General features: G+C 41.1%; 1 protein-coding gene across 4 annotated transcripts in view; it reads left to right on the top strand.

Moving 5' to 3' along the window:
* The window catches only part of lrrc4cb (leucine rich repeat containing 4C, genome duplicate b), a 43,626-nt gene extending 19,073 nt beyond the window's left edge, over nucleotides 1–24,553 (top strand). Inside the window, exons 1-3 of one of the 4 annotated variants that reach the window (XM_069165672.1) lie at nucleotides 19,054–19,142; nucleotides 20,884–20,964; nucleotides 21,117–24,553. In XM_069165672.1, coding sequence (XP_069021773.1) covers nucleotides 21,144–23,039 — 1,896 coding nt within the window. In that variant the 5' untranslated portion in view covers nucleotides 19,054–19,142; nucleotides 20,884–20,964; nucleotides 21,117–21,143 and the 3' untranslated portion in view covers nucleotides 23,040–24,553. Of the gene's footprint in view, nucleotides 1–17,485; nucleotides 17,538–19,053; nucleotides 19,143–20,883; nucleotides 20,965–21,116 lie in introns of those variants that run through there. The other 3 variants (XM_069165673.1, XM_069165671.1, XM_069165670.1) reach the window with 3 other exon arrangements.
* The last annotated feature ends 560 nt before the right edge of the window (nucleotides 24,554–25,113 follow it).

The following is a 25,113-nucleotide window of genomic DNA, read 5'->3' on the forward strand; positions in this document are numbered from 1 at the left end:
ACAGTAATGACGGCGGTGAAGTTTGAAAGCTGTGCAGAATTTCAGAGCCATGTGACACCTGTCATCACTGTAATAGTGAGATAGTACACGCCGGGATGCAGATGCATGTGATTCTGCCCCGCACAAAACTGCCGCTAAATGGTTTTTGAAACACTTTGGGTGTCCAAATGTGAGGAGATTTTTTTTTTTTTTTTTTTTGTGGTCCCATTTCATGTTGGCGGCAGCTTTGCTGCGTGATATATGAACAGTGCTTTGTCCCAAAAAAAAACAGGCCCAGTCTGTTTTGTTCCTCGTTGTCGCCGCTTCACCCTCAAGTGCTTTTTTCCATCTTCAAAACTCCTACTTTCGGCTTGCATGCAGTTATTTGCACGTTTAGCAGCTGGTGTATCCTCATATTTCCTGTTTGTGTAATTTGATTGCAGGTGGCATCCTTTTTTTTTCCCCGTGTGTTTGCCCAGTCATGTGGCTGGCGGTGCTCATGCAAAGTCCCCAGATCTCCTCCTGTTTATTCCAAAACCGGCTGCTGTTGTTGGCATAATTGTCTGTGCTGAACGGGGGGGGGGGGGTGTTCACTTTATGCGCGAATATAAACGTTTTCTTGACCTGCATCGATCACTACTGTTTGCTATAAATCGTCAATAAACAACAATAGACATTGAAAATAGCTTTCACTTAATAATACGAGGTTGTTGACGAGTTTATGTTGCACCGGCTTTGTGTTAGAGGCAATCGGTCATCGTCGATTATTGATTAACATACATATGTGTAAATAGTTCCAATGAGTTTCAGCATTTTCATGAGACTTGCACATTTGTATTCTGGCAGGATTGTGGATTGATTGTTATACACAATCAGTCTAGATTCATAAATGAGGCGCCTGAGACACATTAGTCTCGGGCAGGCCCACACACACACACACACACACACACACACACACACACACACACACACACAAAGCCACCCAAACGTAGATTTATTTTATTTTTTGAACTGTGGTCAACAGATAATAATAAGAAACAGAAGCTGGAGATGAGAGCTATTGAACTTACTCACCTGCCAGAGAGATAATTAGTCTAATGGTTGGAATAAACAGACATATCACAGACACACACATTACCGTAGGATTATTTTGATGCCAACCTTTTCCCTTGCTGTCAGAACAAGGCCAAAACAAGCAACTTTGTTGTTCAAATATAGCTCAAACAAGCACCTTGTCGCCCCCCCACCCCCTCCCCTACAGACTGAACAGGGGGATGATCAGCACGCCTTATTTTAGTTTGCTATTAATTGACATGACATTATTTTTGGTCTTGTGGTGGAGTCGGATAAACATGTCTATTTGTTTTTTTTTAATTGGGGCACAACATATATTTGTACTTCATAAAGTATTTAAGACACACTGAGCGCAGTGAAAGACAAAAGTTTCTCCAAAAATAATGCAAATTAGTTATATCTGTTTTGACTATCAGAAGTAAAATTTTGACAACGATGATGCTGATTTTTTTTTTTTTTTTTTTTAATTAGTGACTTCCTCGCATGTGCTGTATAATTAATAGGCAACAGTTTGTTTGTTATTTATAGGTCACATCGCACATTTGCATATTTCTATTTTGGATTCATTGTGGTGTCAGAGGGATGTCACCCTATGTATTCACTGCACCGGAGGAGTCCTGACAGCATGTTGCAGCCTTCAAAACATGATGTATGAAAACCCCGAAGCATGAGTACTAAAAAACAGCCCTTTTAAATATTGTACATGGAAAACCAGTCTATCATAGCTCTTTCCATTTTGGAGCAGGCCCTGATTTTAATTACTATACATGGTGAATTAGCTAATGAATAATGAATGGTTCCTCATACTAAGTGCTCTGACTGCTAATGCACTCGCAAGTCCCTCACACTACAACCCCCTCACACACTGCCAATGTTGCTTCCCGATTCTCTCTTTTTTAGCCCCCCACCACCCCCCCACACACACTCTCTACCGAGTCTGATTCACACACACAATTTCTCCCCATCTCGAGCTTTTCTTGCTCTCGCTGAGATTTGATTAGATTTTTCGTCTGTAAGGAATTATTTAGTGATGAGAGTAGAGAAGGAGACGGAGGAAGGCTCCAGGACAGAGGGAGACAGATAGCGGTTCTCGGGGGAGAGAGGGAGAAAAGGTGCTTCGAGGAAAGAGAGTGAAAAAAAAAAAAAAAAAAAGCTCGAGGATTAAGGTGCAGTGGAGCTGCAGGCTTGCAGGGAGAGACGAGAGTAAGACAATGTACTCTTATGTGCTCAGCGTGCACGGCTTTAAATTCCATTGAGTTGAGATTTAGGAAGAAAAAAAAAGAAGTCTACAGATATAGATTTTCCAATGAAGGGAAATATGTAACACAAGTAGAGGATTGTTTGTTTTAGCCTGACACCCTGCTGGTGAAAACATCTAGACACAAAAGCTCTATGATTTTTTTTTTTGTTTTATATAGCTACACATCATCCCCATGTTTGCATCGTATTTCTTCCGTGCCCAAGTTTCGTCCCACAGTCCAGAGACATGCAGGGTAGCTGACCTGCAGATGTAAATGTGTCTGTTAGTGCTATGATAGACTGGTTGATTCTCACTCAATGCATGATGGGATAGCTACCAACCCCTCCAAGACCTTTAACATGACAAGTGATATAGATAATGAATGGATGCTTTTGCTGACAGTATATCAATACTTGATACATTCAACTGCTACATACACGGGTGTTTTAATGATTTAAAGCTGCTAACAATGCCAACAGTCACCGAAGGAATACACGTAATGGAGACCGTCTGCCGATAGAAAAGGCAGGAAAAGAAAGGTCAAACGGTCATTTGTGACAGCTCCACCGACTGGCCGTAGTAATATCGACGGGAGCAAAGGAGGCAGTGAGGTGACGCCATGAAGCCAACATAGGGAGGAGGCCGGGGCGGAGGGATGGGTTGACCAAACATTAGACACGTTTAACAAAGCAGATGTGAAAATATCTGTGATTTATTACGCTCCTGTACTGGTAGTATTTTCAGAGTAGGGACCAACGGACCTTGCTGGTCGTTAGGTGGAAGGACTTGTAATAAGCTAATAGTGATGATTTTTTTTTTTTAGAGAAGTTTTCAGAGTTGCAGTTTATTGTTTTCTGGCCTTGAAATACTTTGGAATTACAGCTGGTAGCAGTTTTGGGCAAAACAACCCCCCCCCCCCAAACAAACAAAAGACACCGTGCACTACTTGCTTTGCACAGAACTGCAGACAGAAACCGATAGTAAATTGAGCTGGTTGACGTCATGCAGCATTTAGCAGCTAAAGAGCTGAACATTTTTTCTCAGGTGTTGGTGGAGGTGTTGGTGAGGTGTCCAGAAACACACCTCCAAAATGAATGCTAAGGCTGTTGCATATGAAACAGCTGGTTTTTTTTTTTTTTTAACAAATTTGCCATATGTACTTGGTGATAACATTTCTGTGCTGTTTACAAAGCTTATTAGTCGTGACTCTAAGTTTCTTTGTTCTTCGGCATTTATCAAATAATTTTTTTTTTTTTAAACATGGGTTGAGACAAATTTTCTCTTTAGCATGATTAAATCTTCAATTAAAATACACAGTCACTTAACATAATACAGGTATGCTCATTCATTGCAATCAGATATCCACATGGTTTCCCAACACACTAACACATTAAACGTTCCAGTGGTGGAATGTAACTAAGTGCATTTTCTCGAGTACTATACATGAATACAACTTATTATAGTATTTCTTTGGTATGCTACTTTCTGTTTCTACTCCTCAATATTTTGGAAGCAAATGTGTCAGTTTTTACTCCTCCACATTTATTTTAACACTATAGTTACTAGTTATTATGTAGATTCAGATTATTCATCCAAAATTTTAATTAACTAACAAATTAAGATGTATTATTATAGATTGAGCTACTTAGTAGTATAAAAGGTAATTGAAATAGTCTCCAGCTGCAACATTAAAGTGATATACACATTAATTACTCAATACGTATAATCCTATAACGTGTGATTCTGAAGTGTGCCATTCTGATTAATTAGTACTTTTACTTTAGTTACTTTAAGTACATTTTGATGATGATACTTCTGTACTTTTAATTAAGTAAGATTTAGAATTATAGTTAGAATTATTTTATTGGTACTTTTATCTAATTAAAGGATCTAAGTACCTCTTCCAGTAATGAGATGTTCTTAGTCAATCAGGGGATAACTAGAACACATATTTAGTTTTGTAATAATACAAATTTACCAACAAATCCTTTTAATCCGCGTTTAAACTGGTCTGATCAAAAGAAAATTCGATAAACTCTTGTACACATTGCAGAATGCATTAAACCCATATTGACCAACATTAGTTTAGAAAGCCATAATACATTCATAAATGTAATTTATGTAACATCCCCTGCATTGTGATATACATATGGCATCTGTAACCCTGTAGCTGGCTGACATTAGCTGTAGCCATGAAATAGAGTTATATTTTTCTAAATTCATGAATAATTCAAAGTACACAGTGCACATTTGTTAACAAATACAAAAGCATACTGTAGCTTGGTGTCAAGCAAGAATATGAAAGGGGAGAAAAACAAGATACCTCAATGAACAATAATCAGCACCACAGTGGCTGGACAGCTCCGCCTCAGGCTAACCAGGACTAAATATAAATACCAGCAAATAGGTAAAGATAACCCAGGGCAATTCAAACATCAGGATTGAATCCCAAGATTAATAAGGTTAAGTGTGGGAAGAAACTTGTACTGGAAGTGTTTGGACTGTGGACCACTTCATATTTCAGTCAGGATCATTGTTCTAGCTAAAAAAAAATATATATATATTTGTTTGAATTAGTCAAAATTTCATATACAATAATGGAAATGAACCATCTTCCTTACTGTGGTGATACTAGGCCCAGCGTAAAGTACGTTAACTTCACATACCCAAAGTATTGTAAAAGCAAGCAAAATGCAAAACGTTAGCGAGAAAATGTCCCATAGGATCAAGGAGGATGTTTCAGGAGGTCTGACGCGAGCGGTTTTACCAAGCGACAACCAGCAGTGATGTCACCGATTGGTTTGTGAACGGCCGTTATGAAGCCTCCAGTTCAAATATTGGCCGGCGCCATCTCACTAGTTCATAGCGGTTTTGAACCAGCAGTGACCATATTTGGAGGAGCTGTGGGGGGGATCGAGAGGGGGATCTGACTGGATCTGATTGGAAACCCGGCAATACTACGTCTCGCCCACCAAGCAATAACCTGACTCCAGCACATGCCTGTCAATCAAACAGATGGGATTATTTTCAGATGGACCGCCAGAAAACTAATAAAAAAAAAAAGGAGTGACTTTAGCTAGCAACAGCTAAATAACTATTCATTTTATGAGACCAGTTGAATGGGAGTCTATGGATCCGGAGGCTTTTTGGAGTCACCCTCTAGTGGCACTCGGTGGTATTGCAGTTTAAAGCACTTCTGGATCGTGCGTTTTCCTCATTGAATGTGTCTCCTGACAATATGCTGCGCAATAGTTGGATCAGGAAAATAAATCTAATGTACCATATATCACCATTTGTTCTGAAATGGTAAATAGATTACTGTGTTTAGAACTGTGATTTGTGATGGTATAATTTAAGTTGCTGTGTATTATGATATCCGCGTGAAGAGCCACAAAATAAAGAACACGACACACAAAACAAAAACAGCAAGGACAAACAAGGACAAATCAACAGGGAAGCACATTTTTGGAGCGATACAAATTTTGGCACGACACCAATTCTTAACAGCTTATCAGCATGCCAGCTGAGGCTTCTCACTATGAACAAATAATAAAAGAAACAAAAAAATGATGGACTACCTACTGTAGGCTGTCAACACCGGCGACACACAATCAATCAGCCGTCAGCAGTGAGAAACCAACATAATCCAATATGTAGCTCCAACCACAGGCTGTTCACCAACCGGCTCGGTCGATTGTAAAATTAAAACTTCCTTCACCACCTTCAAAATAAGAGGTGATGATCACCAGCATCGCGCTTGGGCCGCAACCATACAACCAAAAAATGATTTCTACCAAATCACCTCGTATCAGCTTAACAACTGTAAAGCTCATTGGTGTTGGTTTGTCATCCTCTCGGTACATCTGGGCTTCTATGAGATACTCTGTGTACAGCGTAGATTGAGCTTTGACAAATTTGTTGACTGTCGCTTGAACAATTACATTTTCCCTGCTTTGATTTCCGACTGACTTTAAGATGGTCTCCCACCAAGCGTCATGTATTCACTGCTGAATTTTCAAAGCAGATTAACAGAGAAAAGAGGAGGGGAGGGGAAGGGTGGGCAGGGGAGGGGAGGGGAGGGGAGGGGGAGATCACACCACTGAGAGAATGTCTGCTCTTCAGCTTTCATTTGTTGAGTCCAAATATATTTGATGGTGGTTATTTTTAAACAGAACTTAATCCTCTGCTCACCCTTCATCGCGAGGTGGATAATTATAGTAATCTGGTCGAAGGGAATTTAATTTCCAAGCTGTAAATCGTTGCAGTGGGACAGACTAGTTGCTTTATGTCCTACAATTGCAACAGTTAGGAGGTGACAACATATATGCAACATGGAACAATGTTCCGGGTCTCATTTAGCAATTTTGACATACTAATTACCATTCGTGGCGGCAGGTACCCTTATGACATATACATAGCAGATATATACTTTAAGAAAAATAGTTGAGGAGTACCCATTGTTCTTTTTGTTCTATATCGAGGACTGGGTGAATAGGTTGCCTTCGAAGTAGGACGACCTCACAGCTCTCTCCTCATACTCACTTCAAATAAAAATCTAACCCCGAATATTAGAAGCTTGTCTCATGTTGGGAATTGCTTTTGAAGATGTTCTAAGTCGGAGATTGCCCTCCCCTTTTACCCACACAGTTTAAGTCCTTGTAATGTATACGCCGTTCTTGTCCTGCCCTTGAGCAAGTCAGCGATTCCCCACAGAACCCGCTGCCAGCTCCAGGGGGGTCGTGGGGGCGCTCTGTGTGAAGATGACCCGACACTCTGACCTCCCTGGGGGGAGCAAAGTGAAAAGAGAGGTTCACTGCGGGGATCAATAGCCGTATCACATTGTGACCGTTGTATTTGAAGTCACTGAAGCAATTTGGGGGAAAGAAGGGTTTAGCTTTCCTTTAATCCATGACCAAGATATGCTGTATTTACGTGTCATCTTTTTATGCTGTGGCTGTGTATGCTTGTGTCTGCAGCTGCTGCAGGATTAAATGTGATCACAAGGTGAATATGTATTTACTGCGCAGCAAAGGTTGGCCGGTTTCAGTTCTGTTTGTTTTATTCCTGGCGAATATATATTTCTGTTTTCCATTTTAAACTTGAATCTCTTCATGCTCTGTGACAAAGTATAATGACATGTTATTATGCTTCCTGTATTTCAGTTTTTTTTCGGTGCAATGTCTACTCGTGTGATTATGCGTAAACAGCCTACCTATAGGCTCATAGGTGTACGCTGCGTGCTCTTAATGGAAGCATACAGATGACGCTCCGTGCTTTTAAACTATAGAGGTCAATTCATACGAAGCCCATTAACTATACAAGACCAAGGTTTCCTTGTATTTTTCATCTTATGCATTTTCTAAGAATCCCGACATGATTATGAGCGCTGGAATCCAGCCTCAGAGTGCATACAGATCTGACGCCTCAGCACTATAGTAATTCCTCACTGTTGAATCAGAACTGTAACATCCCTCTTGAATTTTGAAAGAAGTTCTGTTCAACATAACATATTAATGCTTGTAGTAAGGAGCAGCGGGCCAGCTAAGGCAAGTCAGGAAAAGCTTTTTATTTGTTTATTTCTATTATTTCTCTCTCCCAAATAAAGGTTCCCTTTAGTTAATAGTTTGCTGTGATAATCAACAACTCCTCAAGCCAACAGAGAAACCTAAGCAAGGTGCTTCCACGAGCTACAGCGGAGTTTCTAAAGAGGCAAATATCACGGACGGGTATTTCAAGCAAGAATACTTTCCGATATTAACTCGGGACTAAACGACTAATAGTCTGTTGTCGTAGCATCTAGTTTCACGATGCCACACACGTTTTACCAGACACCTGATATCAACATTTTCTTCCCCTCTTTCTTTTGCTGTTTAACGGCAGTTGGCAAAAAGCTTTAAGGTGCATTACCACCACCTTCTGGCAGTAGCTACGCATTACTACAAGGCATTGGTAAAAAAAAAAAAAAAAAAACAGGGGAAATAAGACACAACAATAGTCACAAAAACTATTACATTTTTATCATTTTAATGGCTTTTCAAAAATAGGAAAATCATGACCCGTCCCTACCAAATTTAGCTAAAAATGGATAGCGGTCTAATGGGGTTTTTCTACATTTTGGATTGGGAGTAATAATAATGTATAGTTGAGAGAAAGGTGTACACAATATTCAGCGGCATCTTTTTAGACTTCCTTTACCTGTTTGGATGTATTGATTTGATAGTTTTATTTTGATCAACCCAACAAAACTGAAGTAAACCTGAACAAAATCTTAATTCTTCTTTACTAAAAGAGGGTGTTGCTATAATATACGCCCTTTGAAGCCAAACTGTTCAGATTTAAAAATCTTTACTGTCTCCTAATGCTAACGCTACACCCAGCTAAAAGGTATTTTATTTTGTAAATAAAAAAACAATACAAATGCAATTTAGACCACCATAATTATACATCATAAATGTAACCAAATTATCATTTACGTTCACACATGAGCTGTAACCTGTTTCAGACAAATTTCCTGAGACCTTATCGACACCATTCCTTCAAAGCAACTGTGGGTCGCAGCATTGCACTTGTTAGAGACGTGCGAATGACTTCTCACATGCCGACAGACATGGGGCAGGATCCAGAAAAAAGATTTCCAATGAGAGACAATGACACACTGGTGGGCAGCAATCTTGAGAACAAAAGAACAAAAGACCGCACTACGTATGGTGTCATCTGTTGTCAGTATCCTGTCACCCCGATGTGAACACAAAAGCTCCAGAGAGAACTGCCTGCAACTTCTGCTATTCAGTCAATTTGCAAACTAGAATGGCCGGAATTCATTGGCAAATAGCTGTGACTGAACAGAGGACACTTCAGTGAACTAATCCCTTCAAGCACTCTGCATTTTGGAGGGAGTGGCAACCTGCCAAGACCGGCCACGGAAGCTACATTGCTATTGTGTCATTTTTAATGCAACACTGTTGTCTTCCTCCGCACTAACAATGAACGCCAGCATTTTTGGCCTTTTGGACGCATAACCATTGAATACCACTGCGCCGGCGATTTGCAACAGTAAGGTAGAAAAATCTCGTCGTTAAAGTCGTATCTACCCTTGGCCATGAACATTTTAAATTTACAGTTTCATATCATTAGAACACACTTTCCTTGCCCATTTTTCTACAGCTTATGAACCTGAAAGAAATCCCATTCACTATGTCGTTAACACATTTGGAAACCGCCAAGTTCCGCTAAGGAAGCATAAAATGTAACAAGGGCATCACTGTGATGTGGAACCTTTTTTTAAGTAAATATTGAATAATTCATCTTTCATACAAAATACGTGTTACAAGTTAATTCAGAATTCTTTTGCTGGGAGTCCAACATTGGTCCTCAGCTGCATATTTGACCTGCTACCTCACCGATCAGAAATCCCCTGATAGAGTGGTGATCTGTCCAACTACTGCAAGACGACAGTTTATTATTCAGGCAATGGTGCTGGCCGTGTACTCTGCGGCTCTGCCTCACTCAGAAATGTGTCATGGGAATCGGATTTGGATATTAAATACAAAGATTTGACGATTCATTACTGTTTCTTTTTTTAGAGTATCTAGCGATCAGAAAATCCTCAGCGCACAGTCCTTTGTCTCCATATTGCTCGGTCTGTTTTCGGCAAATACACCCCCAAGTCCGGGCCTTGCTCCCAACCGGACCACCGTGTATCCCCCATATTACTTCCGAGATGTTAGGGTTAGAGGTTGACCGATTACTGTCCTGGACGATTATTAACATTTTTATGCTTATCGGTATATTTTCAATTCAATCGGCAATAAAATGAATTCATGAAAAAATGCGCTGCTTGACCTCAGTCGCTCTGATGCATGTTTCTCTCAGTCTGCCGTCACCACTCTGTAGTGTTGAGCAATGTTCCGCCCACAGCGTTATCTCCTTGGTTACACCTCATGAGTAATGGCCAATCAATTCCATTCCCAATTCAAAATTTGGACACAAAGATTTTCATTTTTACTGCGACTGTATATCGATTCCAAATATCAGTTTATCGGTCCCCTTCATTACCAATAATCGGTATCGGCCCTTAAAAAAAACATATCAGTCGACGCCTAATTAGGGTGCACAGTGAAGCTGGCGTGGGGTCCGATGACACCTGGTCCTAACCTGCCACTCGGATACTTAAACTAAGCGCACTACGGCGGCTTCACCCTGCTCGCCTCCAGTACCTAACTCTTCTCCTGCCTCTGGAGGAAAGTGAGAGGTCCAATGTTTGTAATAAGAAAAACAAAAACAAGACTGAATGACTTCTCCACTTGAAGAATCTTGAAGGGTTCCACTCATCGACTTTTAAGGAGGCTCACCAACCTAACTCAGACCGCTGCTGACCTTTCCACAGTTTTCTGTTCACCAAAACCAAACTGTTATCTCCTAGTGAGAGTCAGTCCATATGTGTGCAGCCAATTACCAAGATGGTCTCCGCTGCCTGAGTCATACCACCATCCTTCACTGTGCCATGTTTTCACTTAGTTCAATCAGCCTCGACTCTGCCGCGATGCCCTTCCACCTACAGTTGGCCGAACCTGCAGATCTCTTTTTCGAGGCGCAGTCATGGGAGCAGATTGGCGGGCTAGACAAGTGACACGAATACTAAGAGCGCCCTCGCATTCAGTCCCGTCTGCCACCCAGGGCATCCTATCTTAATCCCTTTGCAGAGACCAGACAGAGCCTTGGCAGAGTGCATTTGAACATGGAGGTCCCTACAGATTATTTAGCCCATGCAATTATCATAATGGAGGCAGCATAAGGTAATACGTGAACAGGAATTGAATTTTCACTTGAAAGGTGCCTCTTCACCCTGTCGCTCTCCGTCTTCCCCGCATTGGCATATGATAGCAGCGGCTTTCCACTACTTACCTGAAATTAAGGCACATCAAATACCATACAGGTACTGCGGTCTGTAATGAGATGCTGCTTAACACTATAACACAAGAGGTAATGCAAGTATGATTACCTGAATAACTGTTGCGTTCAGGTTTACTTACAGAAACAAGATACACCTACTGATATAAATCGGTGTTATGTGTCCGTATCATACATGCCTGGAATTTCACATATCATCATTGTGATGTTCGAGTGAAAGAGTTGCAAGGCTTTTTTTTGTTTTTGGGAGTGTGGGGCGGGGCGGGGCTTTTCTACTTAAATCTCTAGACGTTCTTACACAGTCATTTTGCAGTGTTTTAAAAAAATTGCTTTTCCTACATATCAAGGTAATTTTGAAATCATGTAACGTAACAATCCCAAAAAAATCTGTTTCATTCTTTTTGGCAGCACCTCTGGTGATAAGTGGTAATTGCAGCATTTGGAAGTCACTACCTGGACATCCAAAGTGTCGCCCGTGTGAAGGCAGTCACTTAGCAAAGCTGGGTATTGTTAAAACATTTTAAATATCGGTACTTTGATACCAGTTCCTGAACAATACTTTTTTGTTTTTGTTTTAATGAAATCCATTTTAACAAAAGAGAAATTACATTACATCTCATGTTACAATTTTTTTTTTTATTTCCGTGCAGTTTCAGGGGAGAGATAATATAACCCAACTTGTTTTCTGTCGTTACAATTAACAGATGTCCCCTAAATATGCACGTTATCGCTGGACAATTTACCGTCTCAGGAGTTGAAACCGAGTCATTTCATCTACGAGGGCTGGCCGCTCAAGTAGAGTCAATGTGTGGTGTGGTAAAGGCCGTGGCTCACTGATGCTGATGAAATATACTCCTGCATAAACGCAGCAAAAGTTGTGTATTTAAAAAAGAAAACATATCGGTGTGGACGAAGCCATGGTAGCGAAGTTTGGTACAGAATGACCAGGCATTTTTCGGTAGTAGTTCAGGGTTTTTTTTCTCCCTTATTTGGCAATAGCTAGCGAATTGACAGACATTCATTTAAGAAAGAGTGTAATAATGTAACAGCGGTGTTCACATAAACCAGGACTCATACATAGCCATCGTCTGTCTATAGGGCAAAGTGGCTGTTAGGCTGATAATTATATCACATTTCTCACCAGAAAATAAGAGATGGATGAAAAAAAAATGTCTTCTGTCCTGTTTCAGACATATATTATCATCGCGTATTGCCTGATAGCAAATTAAAAAGTGTCTATAGGTTTTGTCCTCACAGCGATTGTCCGTCTAATCATAATTCCAGATGGCAGTTTGATTGCTCTCAATTTTGGCCTTTCTTTTAATTTAATCTCTGCCATCACAGACTGGAGAAAATGAGCTTGGTCATCTCGATACGTGATGGTTTTCAATAATATGATGGTGCCATCTGGGAGCGCTGCTGCCCCGAGGGGACGAGGTTAAACTCGGGTCATGGGGTCAACTGCTCCACCCCTTCTCTCTTGATAAAGAGCCTCAGATTAATGTCTGTTCTGGTTTTCGGTACGAAGCAAATTAAGCTTGTTTTGCTAGTTTGTTGCCTACATTTTAGCAGAACAGTGGCAACACATTTGTTAATAAATTAGCGTATTTATATAGAGCGTCCTTCTGCACAGGATAAGTGGGTATTGAAAGTGGACAGATGGCTTTTATATATATAAATAAACGCACCATATCTATGATCCATACACCTATGTGGGGTTGTGCAAATGATTTAACATGAACACCAATCTCACCATAAAGCTTAAAAACTGAGACTCAATATTAATAACAAATAAATAGACTACAATATGTACAATATAGAAGGGATTTGATCAACAGTTCATACAGCATTTTCAGTAACACTACTGTGCCATATGTTTTCATGATTGTATTTCGTGCCCTCCTATTTACTCTATGGTTAAATCAACACAATTGCAAGTTTGTTTTTTGTTTTTTTCCTCCTTCAAGGCTAAAATCAATCAATGCAGCTTCAAAATGAAAAAGGAGTCGATGGCGCTTCTGTGAAAGCCTTTAGTTTAAATAAATCTGGAGTGTCCCTGAAGTTGTCATAGCACCGTGCACCCTATGGCTATATAGAGCCACTCCACCTTTCCACTAACGCCCTTGGCAGCCATCCATTCACAAAGTACTTTATCTCCACACAGATGAGATAAAATATGTGGTGCAACCTACTAGCTTTTTTTCCCCCAAATCCGCGACTCAAAATTGTCTTCCAACAAGACGTTACATTATGTGACACGGATTGTATATCCGAAGCAATCAGGATGATGTTACCTCGAGTCCACTAAAAATGAAATATTGTGGCTCCACAAAGTTGTACTTCAGCTATTTTGTCAGGACGCTCATGTTACTTTCATCACCTTGAAAATGAAATACATTATGTCTGCTTTCAGCTGCGCAGAAATGATTTACATTGGGTTTAATTCAGAAATGAAATGATGATTTCTCCATTCCTCTCCGGGCCATCCCACTAATTAAAAGTGTTTTCACAAAGGGTGCTAGCTAAAGAAATAAACACCAAAAAATGATCATTTGCATCATGCCTGTACAGTGGTGTGAAAAAGTGTTTGCCCCCTTCCTGATTTCCAATTTTTTTGCATGTCTGTCACACTTAAATGTTTCAGATCATCAAACAAATTTAAATATTAGTCAAAGATAACACAAGTAAACACAAAATGCAGCTTTTAAATGAAGGTTTTTATTATTAACGGAGAAAAAAAATCCAAACCCACATGGCCCTGTGTGAAAAAGTGTTTGCCGCCTCCTGTTAAAACATAACTTAACTGTGGTTTATCACACCTGAGTTCAATTTCTCTCGCCACACCCAGGCCTGATTACTGACACACCTGTTCTCAATCAACAAATCACTTCAATAGGACCTGAAGTGAAGTAGACCAAAAGATCCTCAAAAGCTGGACAGCATGCCGAGATCCAAAGAAATTCAGGAACAAATGAGAAAGAAAGTAATTGAGATCTATCAGTCTGGAAAAGGTTACAAAGCCATTTCTAAAGCTTTGGGACTCCAGCGAACCACAGTGAGAGCCATTATCCACAAATGGAGAAAACATGGAACAGCGGTGAACCTTCCCAGGAGCGGCCGGCCGACCAAAATTACCCCAAGAGAGCAGCGACGACTCATCCGAGAGGTCACAAAAGACCCCACGACAACATCCGAAGAACTGCAGGCCTCACTTGCCTCAGTTAAGGTCAGTGTTCATGACTCCACCATAAGAAAGAGACTCGGCAGAAATGGCTGCATGGCAGAGTTCCAAGACCAAAACCACCGCTGAGCAAAAAGAACATTAAGGCTCGTCTCATTTTTGCCAGAAAACATCTTGATGATCCCCAACACTTTTGGGAAAATACTCTGTGGACTGACGAGACAAAAGTTGAACTTTTTGGAAGGTGTGTGTCCCGTTACATCTGGCGTAAAAGTAACACCGCATTTCAGAACAAGAACATCACACCAACAGTAAAATGTGGTGGTGGTAGTGTGATGGTCTGGGGCTGTTTTGATGCTTCAGGACCTGGAAGACTTGCTGTGATAAATGGAACCATGAATTCTACTGTCTACCAAAAAATCCTGAAGGAGAACGTCCGGCCGTCTGTTCGTGACCTCAAGCTGAAGCCATCTTGGGTTCTGCAGCAGGACGATGATCCAAAACACACCAGCAAGTCCACCTCTGAATGGCTGAAGAAAAACAAAATGAAGACTTTGGAGTGGCCTAGTCAAAGTCCTGACCTGAATCCTATTGAGATGCTGTGGCATGACCTTAAAAAGGCGGTTCGTGCTGGAAAACCCTCCAATGTGGCTGAATTACAACAACTCTGTAAAGATGAGTCGGCCAAAACTCCTCCACAGCTGTAAAAGACTCATTGCAAAAAAACTCATTGCATTAAAAAAAATAAAAATAAAAATTTCCCCTCAGGGATTAATAAAGTAAATACCTACCTACCTTGCAAGTGATCGCAAACGCTTGATTGCATTTGTTGCTGCTAAGGGTGGCCCAACCAGTTATTAGGTTTAGGGGACAAGCACTTTTTCACACAGGGCCATGTGGGTTTGGATTTTGTTTCTCCCTTAATAATAAAAACCTTCATTTAAAAACTGCGTTTTGTGTTTACTTGTGTTATCTTTGACTAATATTTAAATTTGTTTGATGGTCTGAAACATTTAAGTGTGACAAACATGCAAAAAAAACAAGAAATCAGGAAGGGGGCAAACACTTTTTCACATCACTGTATTTCTAATCACAGAGGAGACAGAGCAAAGACCCCCCCCCCCCTCCTTTTTTTTTTTTTATTTTTATTTTTAATTTTTTTAAAAGCACTCTACTGAACGTGTCAAGTGCGGAAAGTCCTTCTCTTACCAACGCTCCTTCAACAGCACACCCGACCGAGTCAAACGATGAAGGCACATAAAAATTGTATCGGGCTTAAACAGCTAGAGAAAAGACAGATGTGACGATGCCACAACCGCTGTAAACATGACGCTAAACCACGCAATGACAGCTGCAGCAAGGCCAAGAGTGTGAACAACCAGAAGCTACCCTACTTCCAGCAACAGACAGCGGGTTTAAAAAAAAAAAAAAAAAAAAAAAAAAAAATGGCTGCAGCAAGCCAGTAAAAATTCTGAAAATTATATATGACCTTAAAAAGTGTGTGTGTGTGTGTGTATATATATGTATATATACACAAAAGGGCTAGCATTTCCATTGATGTTAAAAGAATAGAGTGTAGCTGATATGTCAGCAGCACCCAAACAGCCTCTGACTGTAGATTTATTTCCCCAACACCAGCACTCAGAGTACTGAGGCCAAGACACAGCAGCTGTGCAATTGCTTTTTTTTTTCTTCTCTTTTCTGAGGTGGAGCAGAACTGAAGAGTGAAGCACTTCCTGTCTGCCTGTCTGTGATGGCAACTGGTTATGACCCCCCCCCCTCGGCGCCAGATTTTAAAGCCCCCCCCCACCCACCCACACACACACACACAATGTACCCCCGTTGGGACCCACAGACAAGCATGCAAACACACTGCAGCAAAGGGAGATGTTTTCATAGTGTTGGATTTAAAAGTCTGGCCCTCTCATTAACAAATGGAGCAACTAAACATGGTCACAGTCACAATATCAAATTACCCACTTACCAAAGCAAGTAATTATCATCGGGATGTTAATACACGTGGGCTACTAATGTTAACAACTGAGCAGCAGAACAACACTACAGACATAAAGATGCACGCAGTCGCAGGCTTTTAAACCACAGTACACACTGTCTTCTGATTTTATTACAGCTGTGCAGCTGTTGTGTTTTATTGAACCAATTATAAGAGTAGTTTTTGTATCATCTTTTATTTTCTTTATTACCATATGGGATGGCAAGAAAAACAGCAAAGTCCATCACTCACAGCGGGCCACGTGTAGCATTTGTCGAAATGTAACACAAATGGAAGATTAAAGCAGCGCATCTGATCTTCAACAATTTATTGTAGCGCTGCAATCGATTATTTTTTTTTTTAAAGCTCAAATAAGCTGAAAATCATTATAATGACAAATCAGTTGATGGTTTCAGCTATAAATAAAAAAAAAAAAAATCACAAAGCGGTCAAAAATGCTCATTTTAACTTTTTGCAGGTAAAAGCGATGCAGTCATTTCGCTTCCTGCATGTTAGCAACTGTCCAAAATCCAAAGATGTTTTCACCATCACGAAAGACTTTTGAAAAGTTGGCACCAGGGAAATGTTTGGCATTCTTCCTTTTAAAAATGAGTAAAATAATGAATCAGTTGGGCAAAATAATTGATGATTAACTGATTTGCAGATTTAGTTTTTCATTTTTGTTGAATTTTTTTTGAGGATAAAGCTGTCGGTTCTCTATATTTATGTTTACTTTTCTGCCAGTGCCATAAAATAAAAACACATCAACACTTGATTTAATCTTATAAAGAAGTAGTGAGTGTGTAGTTCCAACAAATCCAACCACTTCCTGCTTGAGTAAGGTTTGCTAAAAAAAGATTAAAAAAGAAAGGAATTATGTATTTGTGCTTCTTGCCGATTTACATCAAATGGGCTTCGAGCTTAGTGTCACAGATGTACTCGTGCTGTTGTCGAAAATAAGAAAAGTTTAGAATATCCGCAGGCTTGTTACGTTACATTGTTTGCTAGGTGTCTCAGTATCTATGCTAATATATTTATTAGAACTCAGAGATTTATGATAATTTCAAACACTGATGCAACAAACCTGTTCTCCATCTGTATTCCCCAGATCTTGTTAAGACCCAGATGGCCTGTGAGGTTACAACATCAGCACGAACGAGGTATAAAAACAAGACATGCAACAAACGTATGCAAATGTAGTGAATCGGTAATGCGTTAGCAAAAAAAAAATTCTAATCAGTGCATCAGGCGGCGAAGGGGCCTCTTTCTCCAATATGATGACAGACTTCCCAGATTTCATGTCACTTCATATTTTAGCCACTCTATCAATCTCCCACTCACGGGATCAACTGTAAATGGCTGATGAATAACTGCCTAATAAGCAATGTGCCTTTGTTTAGATGCTTTCTCTCCTCCCACACACTACACTAGGTAAATAATGTACTCATGCAACTATTGTTTATTGTTCACTCCAGTGACTTTAGATATTATATCATTACATTTAATGTAGGAATATGACATTTATAGTGTATACGACGTAGAAGGTGAGTACTTTTAATGCCGGGTGTTAACATCAGCGTTATAATCTTGTGACAAACACCTTAGCTCGTGGGCATGTGACTTTTTGTTGTTGTTCGGATGCTGTAAATGCAAATTCAGACGTTTAATTTTGTAATCACTTTGTCGTAACAATACTATAAAACAATGCAAATTCCCCCTTTAGAAGTGTAAAGGGAAATGCTAAATATGTCAACAGGCCAAGAGAAATATCAAACTCAAAATGCAGCATCAAAATGAAAGTTGTTCCATAATGTAACATTCCTTGTTACATTTCATCCTCAAAGATTTATTATCTTTTGTCAGTTTGTCAGATTTTTTTTTTCTCATATTCATACCAGGAGACTACAACACAGATTATTTATTTTTTTCAATGTGTTTCTTTATTTCTTGATAGGAAGACACTTAGTTAATCTCGGCATTCGTGCCAAGCTTGCTTCCCCGGTGCGTGGGGACATCCAAGTTGACACATTTTGCGAGCTGAAGTGAAATTTTGTTTCTTGAAAGGTGCTCCGCACCGAAAGGCTCGACTCATCCGACGTCGTAATGTAAATGTTCCACGTTACGGTCGCCTTGCTATATGCACCTTGACGGAGACATATGTTACCCCTCGCACTTTCCCAACAAAACTCATAATAAATGAGTTTGGCAAATCACAGTGGTGTCAGACGTAATGCCAGTGGCTGCTGGTGCAGAGGCAGAAAAAGTAAGGGTGGGTGTGTTTTTATGTCGCTGGCAGGATTTTAGATGTAAGCAGCTACTGCTTTCAGTGGCGCTGAATACATGTTGAGCGTGCCAAGATGAAATTAATCCATGCAGTGTTGCACCAACAAAAGCAGGACGGATTGAAGCATTTTTTTTTTTAATTTTTTTTTTTTCCTCCTGCAATACATGTGCCATTCCTTTATGAAATGAAGCATTCTGTGATGATAACGTGTATTGAGATCAAATGCTGCACGAAGAAGGCATGTGGCCAGCGCTAGGATCACTCCAGGAGTAGGACATCGACATGCTCGTTATATCAAGAAAATTCGAGTGGAAATGTAGACTGATATGTTTTATTGACAGCGGATAATCACTATCAGTGTGTTTGCCTTGTCTGACATTTTCTCCTGTTAGGTGGCAGCGGAAGGTTGTTGTAATTCCCAGCCAGACAAAATGAGCCCCTGCCAGTGGGAGGTCTTATTCGATCTGATTCCCCAGCAGAGGTTTGTCTCTCCGCAGCCACGTCGCATCACGACGGCCGCGGCAGCCCGGCTGGTGCAGAAAAAGGAAAAAAGAAAAAGAAAAAGCCACACGTAGACTCATTTCTTCTGATTAAGTAAACCGCTCATCCTCACCGGAGAACATTTCCACTTCACTTAACAATTTTTACAGTTTAGAAAACACCTGTCATACTATACTTGTTCCTCCTTGCTTGTGGGTTGACGGAAAGAGATGATTAACAGATAACCTCAGTTGTAAGAGCTGGAAAGAGACGAGGAGAATACTTAAATCTAAGGACCCTGTAGGCAAGGTTAATGTTTTTTGCAATAGGCAAGAGTGCTTTGCTCTTGGCAAAGGTATTAACTGTACTGAAGAATGTGTGTCTGTATCACTTAACAGCACAGCTTGACACAATGCCGTCAAGATTTTACACTTTCACCTCGTATATGATGTTTGTTGTACTGCATGTATTGATTTATTCGTAGGTTAGCATCTTTAGGGGCAGACAGAAATGACGGGTGATGGCAACACAAACACTGCAGTGTGGAAGCGGGAAGTACAGGCTGTAGTCTATGTGTATGAGTCTCTCGGTCTATTTTTATCTCCAGCATACTCGGGCATATTCTTCGACATGTTGGCTGAATGGACTAATCTAATCTAATCTAATTTAATCTAATCTAAGATAAGGGAGTAACGAGTTTCTTGTTAGTCACTTGATTTGAGCGATAATAAATTCTGCTATAGTCACGCGAGGGCAGAATTAGACCTCTTCACACTCATGAACGGAGATATTTTGGTGTGGTGATAAATTGGATCGTAATGAAAAGTAAACAGCACTGCGATATTGCTTTGAGTAAAAAAGAAAATGAATCGTGAATCAATGAAAGATGTTGGTTTTGAAATCCCTGGAAGATTAATCAGATGATATATTTCAAAGGCAATAGACAGTCTACAGAATATTTAAGCAAAGATTTATTAAACTTCATTGTTTTGTCACTGGATATCATTTAACTGGGCCTTTGTAGATATGGTTTTTTTTGTATTGTGCTCCAGATAATAGTCATGGTACAATTTCAGCCAAGAACAGCTGGACTTTCATTGGCTGCATTTCACCGGTTGCATTGATTTTTGCATCGTTATTAGCATAGACACATAATCTGTGTAAATTTTTTTCATGGGTAATCAGGCAGTATTTGTTTGTACCAGTGCAGAGCCACATTCACTGAGTGTAACGCTTTGGTGGTGTTAGTCACATGTCTTGCCCTGAAACGAATGATTCCCAACAACTCCAACAGTTTGCGCTATTTCGTTTGAAATATTAATGACCTAAAGCTTTGTGTATTAAATAATTCCAGACTCATGATTCCAACGAGTAAAGGGCTTAACAAGAAATTCACAGGTCCGGCTCCAAGGGGAGGCAGATGCTAAGTTCTCATTTTTCATTTCCAGCCTCCTGTGTAGATGCATCAGCCTCTGTGAAGTCTGAAAATCTGGGACAAGCCAGGGCTAGAGAGCTGACAAAAAAAAAAGAAGACGCTTGTTATATTACAAAAAATGAGATATATTGACAATTAATTTAAGCTTTTAATTTCAGCTTGTTCTTTTTCTTTCATTATTCCTCTGCACATTATGTACAAATGTATTGCATATTTCATAGTCTGTTGATCATTTTTTGATGAATCATTTTGTCTAAAGTGTCCAAAAAAATAAAAAAGTGTTTTAATTTCCCACTTACATCTACAGATTGTTTCTGTCAGCCGACCGACAGTGCAAATCCCAGAGATATTCAATTGAGAAGCTAAAACGAGGAAATGTGTTTTCGTGGTCAGTTCATTTTCTGTCGTCCAACTAATAAATTCAGCACTAAAAGGCTCTTATATATTGCCAGTGATACCCATAACTCACAATAACAGCAGTAGCAATGTAGTCCTTGATACTTTACTGATTACGATTCTCTCTCTTTCTTCTTGTTGCAGAGAACACAAACAGCGGATGAACTATGAATGCTGAACACAATGATCTCCTCCCTCCAGCGCCAGACAATGAGAGGTCGTAGGCTGAAGGGGGCGCTGTCCAACCCCCTCTTTGTGCTGCTTTTGGCCCTTCAGATACTGGTGGTGGCTGGGCTGGTTCGCGCTCAGACCTGTCCTTCCGTGTGCTCCTGCAGTAACCAATTCAGCAAGGTCATATGCACCCGCCGCAGTCTACGGGACGTCCCAGATGGCATTTCTACCAACACTCGCTACCTGAACCTCCAGGATAACCTCATTCAGGTCATCAAGGTGGACAGTTTCAAGCATCTGCGCCATCTGGAGATCCTGCAACTGAGCAAAAACCACATCCGCAGCATTGAAATTGGCGCCTTCAATGGGCTGGCCAGTCTCAACACATTGGAGCTCTTTGATAATCGGCTCACGACAATCCCCAATGGAGCATTTGAGTACTTGTCCAAGCTGAAGGAGTTGTGGCTAAGGAACAACCCCATCGAAAGTATACCATCTTATGCCTTCAACCGGGTCCCCTCGCTTCGAAGGCTGGATCTAGGTGAGCTCAAACGTCTCTCCTACATTTCTGACGGAGCTTTCAAGGACTTGAGCAATCTGCGCTACCTGAATCTGGGAATGTGCAACCTCAAAGAGATTCCCAACATTATACCTTTGGTGAGGCTTGAAGAGCTCGAAATGTCAGGTAACCAGCTCGCTGTTGTCAAGCCCAGCGCATTTACAGGGTTGGTGAACCTCCAGAAGCTGTGGATGATGCACGCCCAGATCCAAACTATCGAGAGGAATTCCTTCGATGACCTTCAGTCGCTGGTGGAGCTCAACCTGGCTCACAACAATCTTACCTTTCTACCACATGACCTCTTCACACCGTTGCATCGGCTGGAGCGAGTCCACCTCCATCACAACCCTTGGAATTGCAACTGTGATATTCTGTGGCTCAGCTGGTGGCTAAAGGAAACGGTACCGGCCAATACCAGCTGCTGCGCGCGTTGCCATAGCCCTTCGGTCTTCAAAGGTCGCTACATTGGAGAACTGGACCACAGCTACTTCCAGTGTGATGTTCCTGTTATCGTGGAGCCACCCAGTGACTTGAATGTGACAGAGGGCATGGGTGCGGAGCTAAAATGTCGTACCAGCTCGTTGACCTCCATCAGCTGGCTTACACCAAACGGCTCGTTGGTGACACACGGAGCTTACAAGGTGCGTTTGTCCGTACTCAATGACGGGACGCTGAACTTTACTAGTGTCACAATGCAGGACACTGGGACTTACACCTGTATGGTTAGCAACACAGCAGGCAACATTTCCGCCTCTGCTGTGCTTAATGTTACATCTGTGGAAAACAGCGGGGTGACCTATTTTACCACAGTCACTGTGGAGACCATTGAGACCCCGGGGGATGATAGCCAAACGCCACTTCCCCCGTTTGGCTGGGTGTCATCCTCGACAACAAAAGGTACTCCTGTTTCAACAAGGACCACAGAGCGGACTTACACCATTCCAGTTCTTGATCCTGATGGAGAGGGAGCCCTCAATGGCCTGGATGAGGTGATGAAAACCACCAAGATTATCATTGGCTGCTTCGTGGCCATCACGCTTATGGCTGCTGTTCTGCTGGTTATTTTCTACAAGATGAGGAAGCAGCATAACCAGCAGGACCCCGATGGCCCTGCCTCCTCCATGGAGGTCATTACTGTTGAGGAAGAGCTCGCGGGGGTCGCAGCTATGGAGAGACACCTATCGCTGCCCCCTCTGGAGCACTACAACCACTACAACACCTACAAGAGCACTTACCACCACGGTCCTATGCTCAGTACCATACACAGCTCAGCCACACAGGAACCTTTACTGATTCAAGCCTGCTCAAAAGACAATGTACAAGAAACCCAAATCTGATCTTAAATTTGACTAAATATCCCATATCAGCAGTTTCACACTTGGAGTACAATGGACCAAACCGTGAAGATAAAAGAAATCAAATGCCGTTGACTCGACAGAGTTGATGTCAATTACAGCAATTATTCAGCATTTGGCAAAGGGACGACATATGATACTTTAAAAAGTGTCTTTACAAAAACAAAGATTATTTATTAAAAATATGTCTAGTGGCTAAATGAAGAAAAACAATTTGTGATAGCTTTTTAGCTCATTTTATTTCTCTCTCTGTGTAATACTGCACAAGGGAAGGAATGGTTTACTAAAAGACAAAATGAAAGGTATCAAAATGCAGCATTAGAAACCACTCTAGATTTTGGCCTGACACCAAAATTAATGCAATGCCATTAATTTAAGACGTTGATTTTACCTGATCAAGGACATTTCTTCAGCATTTATATGCATTCTTTTGCCAGTTGGTCAGGTTTCCTTGTCTGATTTGGAGGAATTTTCTGAGACACAACACATGAAATGGGTTTATTTTCCTCACCATCATATTCAAGCTGTCACTCAACACAAAATTAGATCTTTAATGACACAATCTCTGGATGATATCGCAGTGAAACCAGCATGCCTGTGGAGCAACGCTGCCAAATGAGTAAATGTTCATCTCCCCTGTGGCTCCTAAACAACAGCCATACATCCTTCATTTTAATTAAGGTCTTGCTCCCATGCACTCCTCCTCCTACCTGTTATTTACACTCTTTAACTTTACTACATTTTCCCCTTCTTATCCTCTCCCATTTTTCTGCTTCCTTTCTACCCGCTCCCTGCTTTTCTCTCCACTCTCCTTCCCTCCATGTCCTCTTGCTTCTTCGATTGTCTCTCCGTCACTCAGCTCAGGCACGTTCTTCACCCCTCCATGTCTCATTTGTCCCGCATTATCCGCCGGCATGTGCCGTACGACGGCAGAATATTGCGCTGGAAAATGAAGGGGAGCATAAGGCTGTGGTCTGTAGCCTCCCTGTTAACCCAGTAATGATCTACGTCCACTCAGTGTCCCGTTACCTTGCCATCACCCCAGGGTCACATGAGCTCGGGCGCTGATAGTCCATCTGTTAGTACAGATAAAGAGGCAAATGAGGCCGCTTCGTAATGTAGTGTGACCCTGTCAGACTGACGCAGACGGGGCTAACATAGTCAGTGAAGCAGCTAGGAACCTGCAACAAAATAAGGGAAGATGGGATCATAGCTCATTAATCTGTATCAGCAGTTCATTTGCAGACTAACAGAGGGAAGCTGATAAGAAAACAGCATGAGACTTTTCCACTCTCACTGTGCCCAACATCTAACGGGGGGGTAGCGGCCTTTGATATTTAAGCGACCCCTGCTCAGTCTCATTTTTGCTTGAGAAAAACACACACACACACACGGGCACTTTGATGTTGCATCATTTATAGACCATCAAAACATTGTCTCTTAGTCTGTTTACGCTCTGCTTTTTCATTTAGTCTTTCAAAGAGGGAGGCTCAAGGAAGGGGAGGGTGGGAGGGGAGGGGGGAGTGCTGGGAATGAAAAGTGAAGAACAGCTGTCAGGGAGGGAAGGGGTGGGGGGGGGGGGTCACAATGGTCGTGAGGGGTATTCAAACAGAGATATTGCAGATATGAGAGGAGTGAAAAATAGATAAGGGATAAAGAGGCAAAACTAGCCATCAGCCTGTCGCCATGGAAACAGTGACCTTGTGCAGAAAGTAAGAAGAGGTAGATATGCCTTTTCACTTTGGTCTCTGTGCAACAAGCGTATTTTAATTTCCCAATGGCGATCTCACAAATGCAACTGATTATCGACAAAGCTGCCATAATGGAATGAATATTTTGCAAATGGGTTTTGATGGGAATTGACCTCCACACTCACTCGTCACTTCGCAGAGCAACTTTCTGTTTGAATTATTGAAAATAAATCACTTAAAATTTTGAAAAATGTAACCGTCGAGCATCTCAACCTGCCTTGTTGACTTTCATCTCTGTGAAGACTGTAGCTTGAACTGTGAGCATAAAGCACCATCACACACAAAATCATAAACTTCTGATCAAA

Source organism: Embiotoca jacksoni, unplaced genomic scaffold (genome assembly GCF_022577435.1).
Source record: "Embiotoca jacksoni isolate LCO1_2020_lvr unplaced genomic scaffold, fEmbJac1.0.p SCAF_35, whole genome shotgun sequence".
NCBI classification, from domain to species: Eukaryota; Metazoa; Chordata; class Actinopteri; family Embiotocidae; genus Embiotoca; species Embiotoca jacksoni.